Genomic DNA, 15,081 nt, shown 5'->3' with positions numbered 1-15,081 from the left:
ATGACAGCCACCCTGACGGTGCCAAGTCCTAGACATGACATCCAACCAGGCGGTGCCAAGTCCCAGACATGACATCCACCCTGGCAGTGCCAAGTCCTAGACATGACATCCACCCTGGCGGTGCCTTGTCCTAGACATGACATCCACCCTGGCGGTGCCTTGTCCTAGACATGATAGCCACCCTGGCGGTGCCAAGTCCTAGACATGACATTTACCCTGGCGGTGCCAAGTCCTAGACATGACATCCACCCTGGCGGTGCCAAGTCCTAGACATGACATCCACCCTGGCGGTGCCAAGTCCCAGACATGACATCCACCCTGGCGGTGCCAAGTCCTAGACATGACATCCACCCTGGCGGTGCCTTGTCCTAGACATGACATCCACCCTGGCGGTGCCTTGTCCTAGACATGATAGCCACCCTGGCGGTGCCAAGTCCTAGACATGACAGCCACTCTGGCGGTCCTTGTCCTAGACATGACATCCACCCTGGCGGTGCCTTGTCCTAGACATGATAGCCACCCTGGCGGTGCCAAGTCCTAGACATGACATCCACCCTGGCGGACCTTGTCCTAGACATGACATCCAACCAGGCGGTGCCAAGTCCCAGACATGACATCCACCCTGGCGGTGCCAAGTCCTAGACATGACATCCACCCTGGCGGTGCCTTGTCCTAGACATGATAGCCACCCTGGCGGTGCCAAGACCTAGACATGACAGCCACCCTGGCGGTGCCAAGTCCTAGACATGATATCCACCCTGGCGGGCCTTGTCCTAGACATGACATCCAACCAGGCGGTGCCAAGTCCCAGACATGACATCCACCCTGGCGGTGCCAAGTCCTAGACATGACATCCACCCTGGCGGTGCCAAGTCCTAGACATGACATCCACCCTGGCGGTGCCTTGTCCTAGACATGACAGCCACCCTGGCGGTGCCAAGACCTAGACATGACAGCCACCCTGGCGGTGCCAAGTCCTAGACATGACAGCCATGGTAATCAGATTAAGGCTTTGGGACCAGTAAGTAGTCAGTCAGGACGGCTGGCTGGATTATACTTTGGTGTTACTGAGAGAGGCCCACTGCAGGCAACACGCACGCACGCACGCACACACACACACACACACACACACACACACACTCCTGCCTTTAACAGTATTGTAACTGTGTGTTGTTTTATCCCCCCTCCCCCACAACCTCCAGAGGGACTGCCCTCCGTCCCACAACAGTCCCCGGTCAGGAGGGGGGGAGGAGTGGGTGAGGGATAGACCCCCAGGCCAATCTCACAGCAGTGTGAGGAGGAATGGCACTGCCCCCCACCTCCGGCCGACCAACCAGGACCCTTCGTGCCTCCTGACTTCGCCCAACACGCCCCGGAACCCCGAGGGGGGCGGGGCTGACCTGGTTGGGCACGCCCCCCAGGTCAACGGCTGCAGTAATAGCAGACCTTCAACGGACGGGAAGAAAAGCAACGTGCTAGAGGGTAAAGACTCCTCTACTGACATATATATAGACATACAGTCAGGTCCAGAATTATTGGCACCCTTGGGTAAAGACTCCTCTACTGACATATATATAGACATACAGTCAGGTCCAGAATTATTGGCACCCTTGGGTAAAGACTCCTCTACTGACATATATATAGACATACAGTCAGGTCCAGAATTATTGGCACCCTTGGGTAAAGACTCCTCTACTGACATTTATATAGACATACAGTCAGGTCCAGAATTATTGGCACCCTTGGGTAAAGACTCCTCTACTGACATATATATAGACATACATACAGTCAGGTCCAGAATTATTGGCACCCTTGGGTAAAGACTCCTCTACTGACATATATATAGACATACAGTCAGGTCCAGAATTATTGGCACCCTTGGGTAAAGACTCCTCTACTGACATATATATAGACATACAGTCAGGTCCAGAATTATTGGCACCCTTGGTTAAAGACTCCTCTACTGACATATATATAGACATACAGTCAGGTCCAGAATTATTGGCACCCTTGGGTAAAGACTCCTCTACTGACATATATATAGACATACAGTCAGGTCCAGAATTATTGGCACCCTTGGGTAAAGACTCCTCTACTGACATATATATAGACATACAGTCAGGTCCAGAATTATTGGCACCCTTGGGTAAAGACTCCTCTACTGACATATATATAGACATACAGTCAGGTCCAGAATTATTGGCACCCTTGATAAAATTGAGCAGAAAAGACTTTTGTTTAATGTATAAACTGAGTATAGCAAACATGAGCATCACTCCCCCCCATAGCTTTCACCTGGTCAGTCTATGTCATGGAAATAGCAGATCTCCTTAATGTTTTGTACTCTCAGTGTATATTTTGTTTTAATATCTGCACAAAAAATATAAACGCAACATGCAACAATTTCAACGTTTTTACTGAGTCACAGTTCATAGAAGGAAAGCAGTCAATTGAAATAAATTCATTTGGTGCTAATCTATGGATTTCACATGACTGGGCAGGGGTGTTGCCTTGGGTGGGCCTGGGAGGGCATAGACCTACCCACTGAGGAGCCAGGCCTAGCCAATCAGAATTTGTTTTTTACCCACAAAAGGGCTTTATTACCGACATAAATACTCCTCAGTTTCATCAGCTGTCTGGGTGGCTGGTTTAAGACGATACTGCAGGTATAGAAGCTGGATGTGGAGGTCCTGGGCTGGCCTAGTTACACATGGTCTGCGGTTGTGAGGCCGGTTGGACGTACTGCCAAATTCTCTAAAACAACGCTGAAGGCAGCTTATGGTAGAGAAATTAACATTAAATTATCTGGCAACAGATCTGGTGAACATCACTGTAGTCAGCATGCCAATTGCACGCTCCCTCAAAACTTGAGACATCTGTGGAATTGTGTGACAAAACTGCACATTTTAGAGTGGCCTTTTATTGTCCCCAGCAGAAGGTGCACCTGTGTAATGATCATGCTGTTTAATCAGCTTCTTGATATGCCACACCTGTCAGTCAGGTGGATGGATTATCTTGGCAAATGAGAAATGCTCACTGACAGGGATGTAAACAAAATTGTGCACAAAATTTGAGAGAAATACGTTTTTTTTTGTGCGTATGGAACATTAATGGGATCTTTTATTTCAGCTCATGAAACATGGGAATATTTTACATGTTGCATTTATGTCCTGTATTAATATGCTATTTATCCAAAGCGACATAGTTAGGCATGCATACATTTTACTTATGGGTGGTCCTGGGTATTGAACCCACGACCCCGGGTGTTACAAGCACCATGAATTACCAACTTAGCTACAAAGGACCACAAAGTCTCCTGACTTGAACCCCATTGAGAACCTGTGGTTTGAATTAAAGAGTCAAAGTCTCCAGTCTTGAACCCCATTGAGAACCTGTGGTTTGAATTAAAGAGTCAAAGTCTCCGGTCTTGAACCCCATTGAGAACCTGTGGTTTGAATTAAAGAGTCAAAGTCTCCGGTCTTGAACCCCATTGAGAACCTGTGGTTTGAATTGAAGAGGATAGTCCTGAAGTGCAGACTGAAGGATATCAAACATCTGGTAGGATTCTGTATGGAGGAATGGTCTAAGATCCCTCCTAGTGTGTTCTAGAACTCATAAAACATCTGGTAGGATTCTGTATGGAGGAATGGTCTAAGATCCCTCCTAGTGTGTTCTAGAACTCATAAAACATCTGGTAGGATTCTGTATGGAGGAATGGTCTAAGATCCCTCCTAGTGTGTTCTAGAACTCATAAAACATCTGGAAGGATTCTGTATGGAGGAATGGTCTAAGATCCCTCCTAGTGTGTTCTAGAACTCATAAAACATCTGGAAGGATTCTGTATGGCGGAATGGTCTAAGATCCCTCCTAGTGTGTTCTAGAACTCAAAACATCTGGTAGGATTCTGTATGGAGGAATGGTCTAAGATCCCTCCTAGTGTGTTCTAGAACTCATAGAACATCTGGTAGGATTCTGTATGGAGGAATGGTCTAAGATCCCTCCTAGTGTGTTCTAGAACTCATAAAACATCTGGTAGGATTCTGTATGGAGGAATGGTCTAAGATCCCTCCTAGTGTGTTCTAGAACTCATAAAACATCTGGTAGGATTCTGTATGGAGGAATGGTCTAAGATCCCTCCTAGTGTGTTCTAGAACTCATAAAACATCTGGAAGGATTCTGTATGGAGGAATGGTCTAAGATCCCTCCTAGTGTGTTCTAGAACTCATAAAACATCTGGAAGGATTCTGTATGGCGGAATGGTCTAAGATCCCTCCTAGTGTGTTCTAGAACTCAAAACATCTGGTAGGATTCTGTATGGAGGAATGGTCTAAGATCCCTCCTAGTGTGTTCTAGAACTCATAGAACATCTGGTAGGATTCTGTATGGAGGAATGGTCTAAGATCCCTCCTAGTGTGTTCTAGAACTCATAAAACATCTGGAAGGATTCTGTATGGAGGAATGGTCTAAGATCCCTCCTAGTGTGTTCTAGAACTCATAAAACATCTGGTAGGATTCTGTATGGAGGAATGGTCTAAGATCCCTCCTAGTGTGTTCTAGAACTCATAAAACATCTGGAAGGATTCTGTATGGAGGAATGGTCTAAGATCCCTCCTAGTGTGTTCTAGAACTCATAAAACATCTGGAAGGATTCTGTATGGAGGAATGGTCTAAGATCCCTCCTAGTGTGTTCTAGAACTCATCAAACATCTGGTAGGATTCTGTATGGAGGAATGGTCTAAGATCCCTCCTAGTGTGTTCTAGAACTCATAAAACATCTGGAAGGATTCTGTATGGAGGAATGGTCAGAGATCCCTCCTAGTGTGTTCTAGAACTCATAAAACATCTGGAAGGATTCTGTATGGAGGAATGGTCTAAGATCCCTCCTAGTGTGTTCTAGAACTCATAAAACATCTGGTAGGATTCTGTATGGAGGAATGGTCTAAGATCCCTCCTAGTGTGTTCTAGAACTCATAAAACATCTGGTAGGATTCTGTATGGAGGAATGGTCTAAGATCCCTCCTAGTGTGTTCTAGAACTCATAAAACATCTGGTAGGATTCTGTATGGAGGAATGGTCTAAGATCCCTCCTAGTGTGTTCTAGAACTCATAAAACATCTGGAAGGATTCTGTATGGAGGAATGGTCTAAGATCCCTCCTAGTGTGTTCTAGAACTCATAAAACATCTGGAAGGATTCTGTATGGAGGAATGGTCTAAGATCCCTCCTAGTGTGTTCTAGAACTCATCAAACATCTGGTAGGATTCTGTATGGAGGAATGGTCTAAGATCCCTCCTAGTGTGTTCTAGAACTCATAAAACATCTGGAAGGATTCTGTATGGAGGAATGGTCTAAGATCCCTCCTAGTGTGTTCTAGAACTCATAAAACATCTGGAAGGATTCTGTATGGAGGAATGGTCTAAGATCCCTCCTAGTGTGTTCTAGAACTCATAAAACATCTGGTAGGATTCTGTATGGAGGAATGGTCTAAGATCCCTCCTAGTGTGTTCTAGAACTCATAAAACATCTGGTAGGATTCTGTATGGAGGAATGGTCTAAGATCCCTCCTAGTGTGTTCTAGAACTCATAAAACATCTGGTAGGATTCTGTATGGAGGAATGGTCTAAGATCCCTCCTAGTGTGTTCTAGAACTCATAAAACATCTGGTAGGATTCTGTATGGAGGAATGGTCTAAGATCCCTCCTAGTGTGTTCTAGAACTCATCAAACATCTGGTAGGATTCTGTATGGAGGAATGGTCTAAGATCCCTCCTAGTGTGTTCTAGAACTCATAAAACATCTGGTAGGATTCTGTATGGAGGAATGGTCTAAGATCCCTCCTAGTGTGTTCTAGAACTCATAAAACATCTGGTAGGATTCTGTATGGAGGAATGGTCTAAGATCCCTCCTAGTGTGTTCTAGAACTCATAAAACATCTGGTAGGATTCTGTATGGAGGAATGGTCTAAGATCCCTCCTAGTGTGTTCTAGAACTCATAAAACACTTTACAAAAAGGCTGTGTCATTATCCTGGCAAGCAGATGGTGCTAGCGTATTGAAAACAGGGGTGCCAATAATTTTTTATAGATTAAAAAAAAAAATTAGTTGTTAAACAAAATCTCTTTCTGTAATTATAAAATAATCTAATGGTCCCATTATTTGAAGCTTGCAATATAGCTCAGTGTTTGTATTGTACTAATCCTCATCAGGGATGCCGATAATATTTATTTGTATTATATCTTTGTATTATATTAATCTTTATCAAGGGTGCCAATAATTATGGACCTGACTGACATATATATATATATATATACAGCGATATAGTTTTTTACAGTATGTAATATATACATATATAAATAAAGCAATAGCATCAGCAATGGACTTGAGGATATAAACTCATGTACAGCAACATATAAGGAAATATAATACTTTTTGACGTAATCTATATGAAATACACCATAACATGAGAACTGACTGGCAACATAACTGAGTGGACTTCTGTTGTTCCCTGATAAACTCTGGCTGTCTCCCCCTGGTGACAGTGTTCAGTACTGCATGTCTCCCCCCTGGTGATAGTGTTCAGTACTGCATGTCTCCCCCCTGGTGACAGTGTTCAGTACTGCATGTCTCCCCCCTGGTGACAGTGTTCAGTACTGCATGTCTCCCCCCTGGTGACAGTGTTCAGTACTGCATGTCTCCCCCCTGGTGACAGTGTTCAGTACTGCATGTCTCCCCCCTGGTGACAGTGTTCAGTACTGCATGTCTCCCCCCTGGTGACAGTGTTCAGTACTGCATGTCTCCCCCCTGGTGACAGTGTTCAGTACTGCATGTCTCCCCCTGGTGACAGTGTTCAGTACTGCATGTCTCCCCCCTGGTGACAGTGTTCAGTACTGCATGTCTTCCCCCTGGTGACAGTGTTCAGTACTGCATGTCTCCCCCCTGGTGACAGTGTTCAGTACTGCATGTCTCCCCCTGGTGACAGTGTTCAGTACTGCATGTCTCCCCCCTGGTGACAGTGTTCAGTACTGCATGTCTCCCCCCTGGTGATAGTGTTCAGTACTGCATGTCTCCCCCTGGTGACAGTGTTCAGTACTGCATGTCTCCCCCCTGGTGACAGTGTTCAGTACTGCATGTCTCCCCCCTGGTGACAGTGTTCAGTACCGCATGTCTCCCCCCTGGTGACAGTGTTCAGTACCGCATGTCTCCCCCCTGGTGACAGTGTTCAGTACCGCATGTCTCCCCCCTGGTGACAGTGTTCAGTACCGCATGTCTCCCCCCTGGTGACAGTGTTCAGTACCGCATGTCTCCCCCCTGGTGACAGTGTTCAGTACTGCATGTCTCCCCCCTGGTGACAGTGTTCAGTACTGCATGTCTCCCCCCTGGTGATAGTGTTCAGTACTGCATGTCTCCCCCCTGGTGACAGTGTTCAGTACTGCATGTCTCCCCCCTGGTGACAGTGTTCAGTACTGCATGTCTCCCCCCTGGTGACAGTGTTCAGTACTGCATGTCTCCCCCCTGGTGACAGTGTTCAGTACTGCATGTCTCCCCCCTGGTGACAGTGTTCAGTACTGCATGTCTCCCCCCTGGTGACAGTGTTCAGTACTGCATGTCTCCCCCCTGGTGACAGTGTTCAGTACTGCATGTCTCCCCCCTGGTGACAGTGTTCAGTACTGCATGTCTCCCCCTGGTCACAGTGTTCAGTACTGCATGTCTCCCCCTGGTGATAGTGTTCAGTACTGCATGTCTCCCCCCTGGTGACAGTGTTCAGTACTGCATGTCTCCCCCCTGGTGACAGTGTTCAGTACTGCATGTCTCCCCCCTGGTGATAGTGTTCAGTACTGCATGTCTCCCCCCTGGTGATAGTGTTCAGTACTGCATGTCTTTACATGTATTTTTGACAGTTTTGTAATTTAGCAGACAGGAGCAATTAGGGTTAAGTAAGTGCCTTGCTCAAGATTTTGCACCTAGTCGGCTCAGGGATTAGAACCAGCGACCTTTCGGTTACCGGGCCAACGCTCTTAACCGCTAGGCTACCTGCCGCCCCGTAGTCTAAGCTGTCTGTTTAGTTGTTTAGTCGTTCACTGTGTGTGTTAGTTGTTCTGTGTTTGTGGGACTGCCTTGTAGCTGTGTGTTAGTTGTTCTGTGTAGTGTGTGTGTATAGCTATAGTGTGTGTCTAGCTGTAGTGTGTGTGTCTAGCTGTAGTGTGTGTATAGCTGTAGTGTGTGTATAGCTGTAGTGTGTATAGCTGTAGTGTGTGTGTATAGCTGTAGTGTGTGTGTATAGCTGTAGTGTGTGTATAGCTGTAGTGTGTGTGTAGCTGTAGTGTGTGTGTATAGCTGTAGTGTGTGTCTAGCTGTAGTGTGTGTCTAGCTGTCGTGTGTGTCTAGCTGTCGTGTGTGTCTAGCTGTAGTGTGTGTCTAGCTGTAGTGTGTGTGTAGCTGTAGTGTGTGTATAGCTGTAGTGTGTGTGTATAGCTGTAGTGTGTCTAGCTGTAGTGTGTATAGCTGTAGTGTGTATAGCTGTAGTGTGTATAGCTGTAGTGTGTGTCCTCTCTACAGGTAGTTTATGTGAGTTCCCCTTCCCCGTGCCTCCCGGGGCCCTGTTACCTGATGATGAGTGTTGTCTGGTGTTTGTAGTGGAGCTGAACAAGGGACCCTACGGACTGGGCATGGGACTCATAGATGGACTGGTGAGTAAATCAAATCAAAAGGTATTTTTCCACATGCTTTGGAAACAACAGGTGTAGACTAACAGTGACATGTTTACTGATGGGTTATTTTCCAACAATGCAGAGTTAAAGATAAAAATATATAAAATAAAAATATATAAAATATAAATAGTGACAAGGATTAAATACACAGTGAATAACGAATAACAATAACAGGTAAAAAATAACTGCTATATACAGGGAGTACCAGGTAATAACATGGTTATATACAGGGAGTACCAGGTAATAACATGGTTATATACAGGGAGTACCAGGTAATAACATGGCTATATACAGGGAGTACCAGGTAATAACATGGTTATATACAGGGAGTACCAGGCAATAACATGGTTATATACAGGGAGTACCAGGTAATAACATGGTTATATACAGGGAGTACCAGGTAATAACATGGCTATATACAGGGAGTACCAGGTAATAACATGGTTATATACAGGGAGTACCAGGTAATAACATGGTTATATACAGGGAGTACCAGGTAATAACATGGTTATATACAGGGAGTACCAGGTAATAACATGGCTATATACAGGGAGTACCAGGTAATAACATGGTTATATACAGGGAGTACCAGGTAATAACATGGTTATATACAGGGAGTACCAGGTAATAACATGGTTATATACAGGGAGTACCAGGTAATAACATGGTTATATACAGGGAGTACCAGGTAATAACATGGCTATATACAGGGAGTACCAGGTAATAACATGGTTATATACAGGGAGTACCAGGTAATAACATGGTTATATACAGGGAGTACCAGGTAATAACATGGTTATATACAGGGAGTACCAGGTAATAACATGTTATATACAGGGAGTACCAGGTAATAACATGGCTATATACAGGGAGTACCAGGTAATAACATGGTTATATACAGGGAGTACCAGGTAATAACATGGTTATATACAGGGAGTACCAGGTAATAACATGGTTATATACAGGGAGTACCAGGTAATAACATGGTTATATACAGGGAGTACCAGGTAATAACATGGTTATATACAGGGAGTACCAGGTAATAACATGGCTATATACAGGGAGTACCAGGTAATAACATGGTTATATACAGGGAGTACCAGGTAATAACATGGTTATATACAGGGAGTACCAGGTAATAACATGGTTATATACAGGGAGTACCAGGTAATAACATGGTTATATACAGGGAGTACCAGGTAATAACATGGTTATATACAGGGAGTGCCAGGTAATAACATGGTTATATACAGGGAGTACCAGGTAATAACATGGTTATATACAGGGAGTACCAGGTAATAACATGGTTATATACAGGGAGTACCAGGTAATAACATGGCTATATACAGGGAGTACCAGGTAATAACATGGCTATATACAGGGAGTACCAGGTAATAACATGGTTATATACAGGGAGTACCAGGTAATAACATGGTTATATACAGGGAGTACCAGGTAATAACATGGCTATATGCAGGGAGGGCCTTCCTCTGACACTGCCTGGTGTAGTGGTCCTGGATGGCATGGAGCTCAGCAGCAGTGATACTGGACCGTACTCACCACCCTCTGTAGCGCTTTGCGGTCAGGTGCCTTGCAGTTTCTGTACGAAGTGTTGATGTAGCCAGTCAAGATGCTCTCAATGGTGCAGCTGTAGAACATTTTGAGGATCTGAGGGCCCAAGCCAAAACCTTTCAGCCTCCTGAGGTTGAAGAGGCGCTGTTGTGCCCTCTTTACAACTGTGTGTGTGTTGACCATTTGAAGACACCGAGGAACTTGAAGCTCTTGACCCACTCCCCTACAGCCCCATCTATTTGGATGGGGACGTGCTCGCTCCTCCGTTTCCTGTAGTCCACAATCAGTTCCTGTTTCTTGCTGATATTGAGGGAGAGTTTGTTGTCCTGACCTCCCTAAAGGCTGCGTCATCTGCAAACTTGATGATTGAGTTGGAGGCGTGCATGGCCACGCAGTCTTGGGTGAACAGGGAGTACAGGAGAGGGCTGAGAGTGCACCCTTGTGGGGCCCCAAGTGTTGAGGATCAGTGGGGTGGAAATGTTGTTACCTACCCTCACCACCTGGGGGCCACCCGTCAGGAAGTCCAGGACCCAGTTGCACAGGGCGGAGTCGAGACCCAGGGTCTCGAGCTTAATGACAAGTTTGGAGGATATTATGGTGTTGAATGCTGAGTTGTAGTCGATGAACATCATTCTTACATAGGTATTCCTCTTGTCCAGATGGGTTAGGGCAGTGTGCAGTATGATTGCGATTGCTTCGTCTGTGGACCTATTGGGGCGGTAAGCAAATTGGAGTGGGTCTAGGGTGTCAGGTAGGGTGGAGGTGATATGGTCCTTGACTAGTCTCTCAAAGCAGTTCATGATGACGGAAGTGAGTGCTACAGGGCGGTAGTCATTTAGCTCAGTTACCTTAGCTTTCTTGGGAACAGGAACAATGGTGGCCCTCTTGAAGCATGTGGGAACAGCAGACTGGGATAAGGATTGATTGAATATGTCCGTAAACACCTGCCAGCTGGTCTGCGCATGCTCTGAGGACGCGGCTAGGGATGCCGTCTGGGCCGGCAGCCTTGTGAAGGTTAACACGTTTAAATGTTTTACTCACTCACTGCAGAGAAGGAGAGCCCTCAATGTTATCGGATGAATCCCGGAACATATTCCGATCTGTGCTAGCGAAACAGTCCTGTAGCTTAGCATCCGCTTCATCGAAACACTTCCGTACATCCTGTTTGTGTTTTTGCTTGGAAGCAGGAGGATGGTCTGATTTGCCAAAGGCAGGGCAAGGCTGGGCCTTGTATGGGCAAGGCTGGGCCTTGTATGCATTTCTGTGTGTGGAATAAAGGTGATCTAGAGTTTGTCACCTCGAGTTGCACAGGTGACATGCTGGTAAAAATGAGCTAAAACAGATTTCGGTTTCGCTGCATTAAAATCACCAGCCACAAGAAACGCTGCCTCTGTCTGTGCATTTTCTTGTTTGTTTATGGCCATAAATAGCTCATTGAGTGTGGTCTTAGTGCTAGCATCGGTTTGTGGTGGTAAATAGACAGCTCGGAAAAATATAGATAAACTCTCTTGGTAAATAGTGTGGTCTACAGCTTATCATGAGGTATTCTAACTCAGGCGAGCAAAAACTCGAGAGTTCTTTAACATTAGAGATCGCTTACAGCGTTTCTTAACATTAGAGATCGTGCACAACGTTTCTTAACGTTAGAGATCACGCACAACGTTTCTTAACGTTAGAGATCACTCACAACGTTTCTTAACATTAGAGATTGTGCACAAGGTTTCTTAAAGAGATACACATTGAGGCCAGGATTCAATCCGATCTCACGTTGTCTGTAAATAAAGGTTAAATAAAATGTAAAAGTCTGCAACGCACTTTTTAAAGGTAATGTTCGGAGTTCGCGGAGACCATATTCAAGGTAAATGCTGCGTATGTCGGCACAATGGGAAATTACCTTTAAATGCTGCATATGTCGACACAATGGGAAATTACCTTAAAATGCTGCATATGTCGACACAATGGGAAATTACCTTTAAATGCAGCATTGTCTAAATCCACCATCCCATTGAATCCCGGCCTTACACACTCATTTACACACACACACACACACACTTATTCAAAGACCAAATATACACCCATCGATAGTGTTTGGCTGAACATAGCTGGTGGTAACATTTAAACAGCTAAACTTATCTCCACCCTCCTCCTCCAGCACACTCCTCTGAATGCTCCAGGGATCTATATCAGAACTCTGATTCCAGACGGTCCGGCGGCGTCTGACGGGAGGCTGAGGATTGGAGACCGGATACTAGCGGTTAACGGGACCAGCCTGATAGGAGCAGACTACCAGAGGTGAGGATACTAGAGGGACCAGGACCAGCCTGATAGGAGCAGACTACCAGAGGTGAGGATACTAGAGGGACCAGCCTGATGGGAGCAGACTACCAGAGGTGAGGGTACTAGAGGGACCAGCCTGATAGAAGCAGACTACCAGAGGTGAGGATACTAAAGGGACCAGCCTGATAGAAGCAGACTACCAGAGGTGAGGATACTAGAGGGACCAGCCTGATAGGAGCAGACTACCAGATTTGAGGATACTGGAGGTTACCAGGACCAGCCTGATAGGAGCAGACTACCAGAGGTGAGGATACTAGAGGGACCAGCCTGATGGGAGCAGACTACCAGAGGTGAGGATACTAGAGGGACCAGCCTGATAGAAGCAGACTACCAGAGGTGAGGATACTAGAGGGACCAGCCTGATAGAAGCAGACTACCAGAGGTGAGGATACTAGAGGGACCAGCCTGATAGAAGCAGACTACCAGAGGTGAGGATACTAGAGGGACCAGCCTGATAGAAGCAGACTACCAGAGGTGAGGATACTAGAGGGACCAGCCTGATAGGAGCAGACTACCAGAGGTGAGGATACTAGAGGGACCAGCCTGATAGGAGCAGACTACCAGAGGTGAGGATACTAGAGGTTACCAGGACCAGCCTGATGGGAGCAGACTACCAGAGGTGAGGATACTAGAGGGACCAGCCTGATGGGAGCAGACTACCAGAGGTGAGGATACTAGAGGTTACCAGGACCAGCCTGATAGGAGCAGACTACCAGAGGTGAGGATACTAGAGGGACCAGCCTGATAGAAGCAGACTACCAGAGGTGAGGATACTAGAGGGACCAGCCTGATAGGAGCAGACTACCAGAGGTGAGGATACTAGAGGGACCAGCCTGATAGAAGCAGACTACCAGAGGTGAGGATACTAGAGGGACCAGCCTGATAGGAGCAGACTACCAGAGGTGAGGATACTAGAGGTTACCAGGACCAGCCTGATAGAAGCAGACAACCAGAGGTGAGGATACTAGAGGGACCAGCCTGATAGGAGCAGACTACCAGAGGTGAGGATACTAGAGGGACCAGCCTGATGGGAGCAGACTACCAGAGGTGAGGATACTAGAGGGACCAGCCTGATAGGAGCAGACTACCAGAGGTGAGGATACTAGAGGTTACCAGGACCAGCCTGATAGAAGCAGACTACCAGAGGTGAGGATACTAGAGGGACCAGCCTGATAGAAGCAGACTACCAGAGGTGAGGATACTAGAGGGACCAGCCTGATAGGAGCAGACTACCAGAGGTGAGGATACTAGAGGGACCAGCCTGATAGGAGCAGACTACCAGAGGTGAGGATACTAGAGGGACCAGCCTGATGGGAGCAGACTACCAGAGGTGAGGATACTAGAGGGACCAGCCTGATAGAAGCAGACTACCAGAGGTGAGGATACTAGAGGGACCAGCCTGATGGGAGCAGACTACCAGAGGTGAGGATACTAGAGGGACCAGCCTGATGGGAGCAGACTACCAGAGGTGAGGATACTAGAGGGACCAGCCTGATAGAAGCAGACTACCTCTCTCCTATCTATCATTAATATTGAATCTCTGGTGATCACTATGTAATACAACTCTACCTGTCTCCTTCTACCTTTCCTCTCTCTCTTTCCTTCTCTCTTTCCTCCGCTCCTCTCCCTCTCCAGTGCTGTGGATCTGATCCGGCTAGGCGGAGGGCGCCTGCGTTTCCTGGTGGCCAAGTCAGACCTGGAGGTCTCAGAGAAGATCAGCGCTTCGTCCTGCTGACTGGTGGGAACGGCGGGAATCTCCACGGGAACGCTGCCCTCAGCTCCACCAGGAGAGAGGAGGAAGAGAGGAAGGAAAGTGGTAGATGACAAAGAGAAAGATACGCTGAGCGGTAGAGAGGAGATGGATTCTAGGAAGATGGACAGATCCTGGAATGAGGAGATACTCCTGGGAGTGAGAAAGAGCTTTCCTTCAATCCCTAGTATCACATGCACAGACACACACATCAGCCTCATCCTCAGAACTCAGACGATGATGGTCGGAAAAAAACTGAAATCCCAGATGAATCGATCAAAAGCACCAAACACTGGGAAGACTCAGGAATTGATCAGGAGTTTGTGATGACAACAGACACTTAAAAACCAGACAGACATTCTAATGTTCGTTACTGCACTGTTACTATGGTAACACACGCCCTGCCTGGATTGTCGGAGGTACCGAGTCACCCCCCCATTGTCTCTGAGTATGACTGCCAAGGCAGTTCGACCAATCACCTGCGAATAGTCAGTGGTTTGAAGCTAAGTCTAACCAATCAGTCTCGAGCGTTAACCCCTTCCAGCTGGGGTTCTTTTAAAGCACAGTGGAGTTCGTTAGGGTCTGCGGTCCGATTCTCCACCCTTCTCCCCTGAAGTCAACAATACGATGCTTTCAATCAAACACGTTGTGGGAACAGAGTCAGAAGCAGGTTGATGTGTGTGAACACGTCTTTATTAATATTATAACCCAGAGATG

At 46.6% G+C, this 15,081-nt stretch overlaps 1 protein-coding gene across 1 annotated transcript in view; it reads left to right on the top strand.

The window, feature by feature from the left end:
• The window catches only part of LOC115178666 (ras-associating and dilute domain-containing protein), a gene marked incomplete at its 5' end in the record, with an annotated part of 19,824 nt that extends 5,382 nt beyond the window's left edge, over window positions 1–14,442 (top strand). The window contains 4 exon segments of the mRNA XM_029739933.1: window positions 1,203–1,482; window positions 8,554–8,684; window positions 12,430–12,569; window positions 14,250–14,442. Of these exon segments, the coding sequence (XP_029595793.1) occupies window positions 1,203–1,482; window positions 8,554–8,684; window positions 12,430–12,569; window positions 14,250–14,349 (651 nt within the window).
• Window positions 14,443–15,081: the final 639 nt, after the last annotated feature.

This window comes from Salmo trutta, chromosome 38 (genome assembly GCF_901001165.1).
Source record: "Salmo trutta chromosome 38, fSalTru1.1, whole genome shotgun sequence".
Classification (NCBI taxonomy): Eukaryota; Metazoa; Chordata; class Actinopteri; order Salmoniformes; family Salmonidae; genus Salmo; species Salmo trutta.
This window is presented reverse-complemented; position numbering and strand designations above follow the sequence as displayed.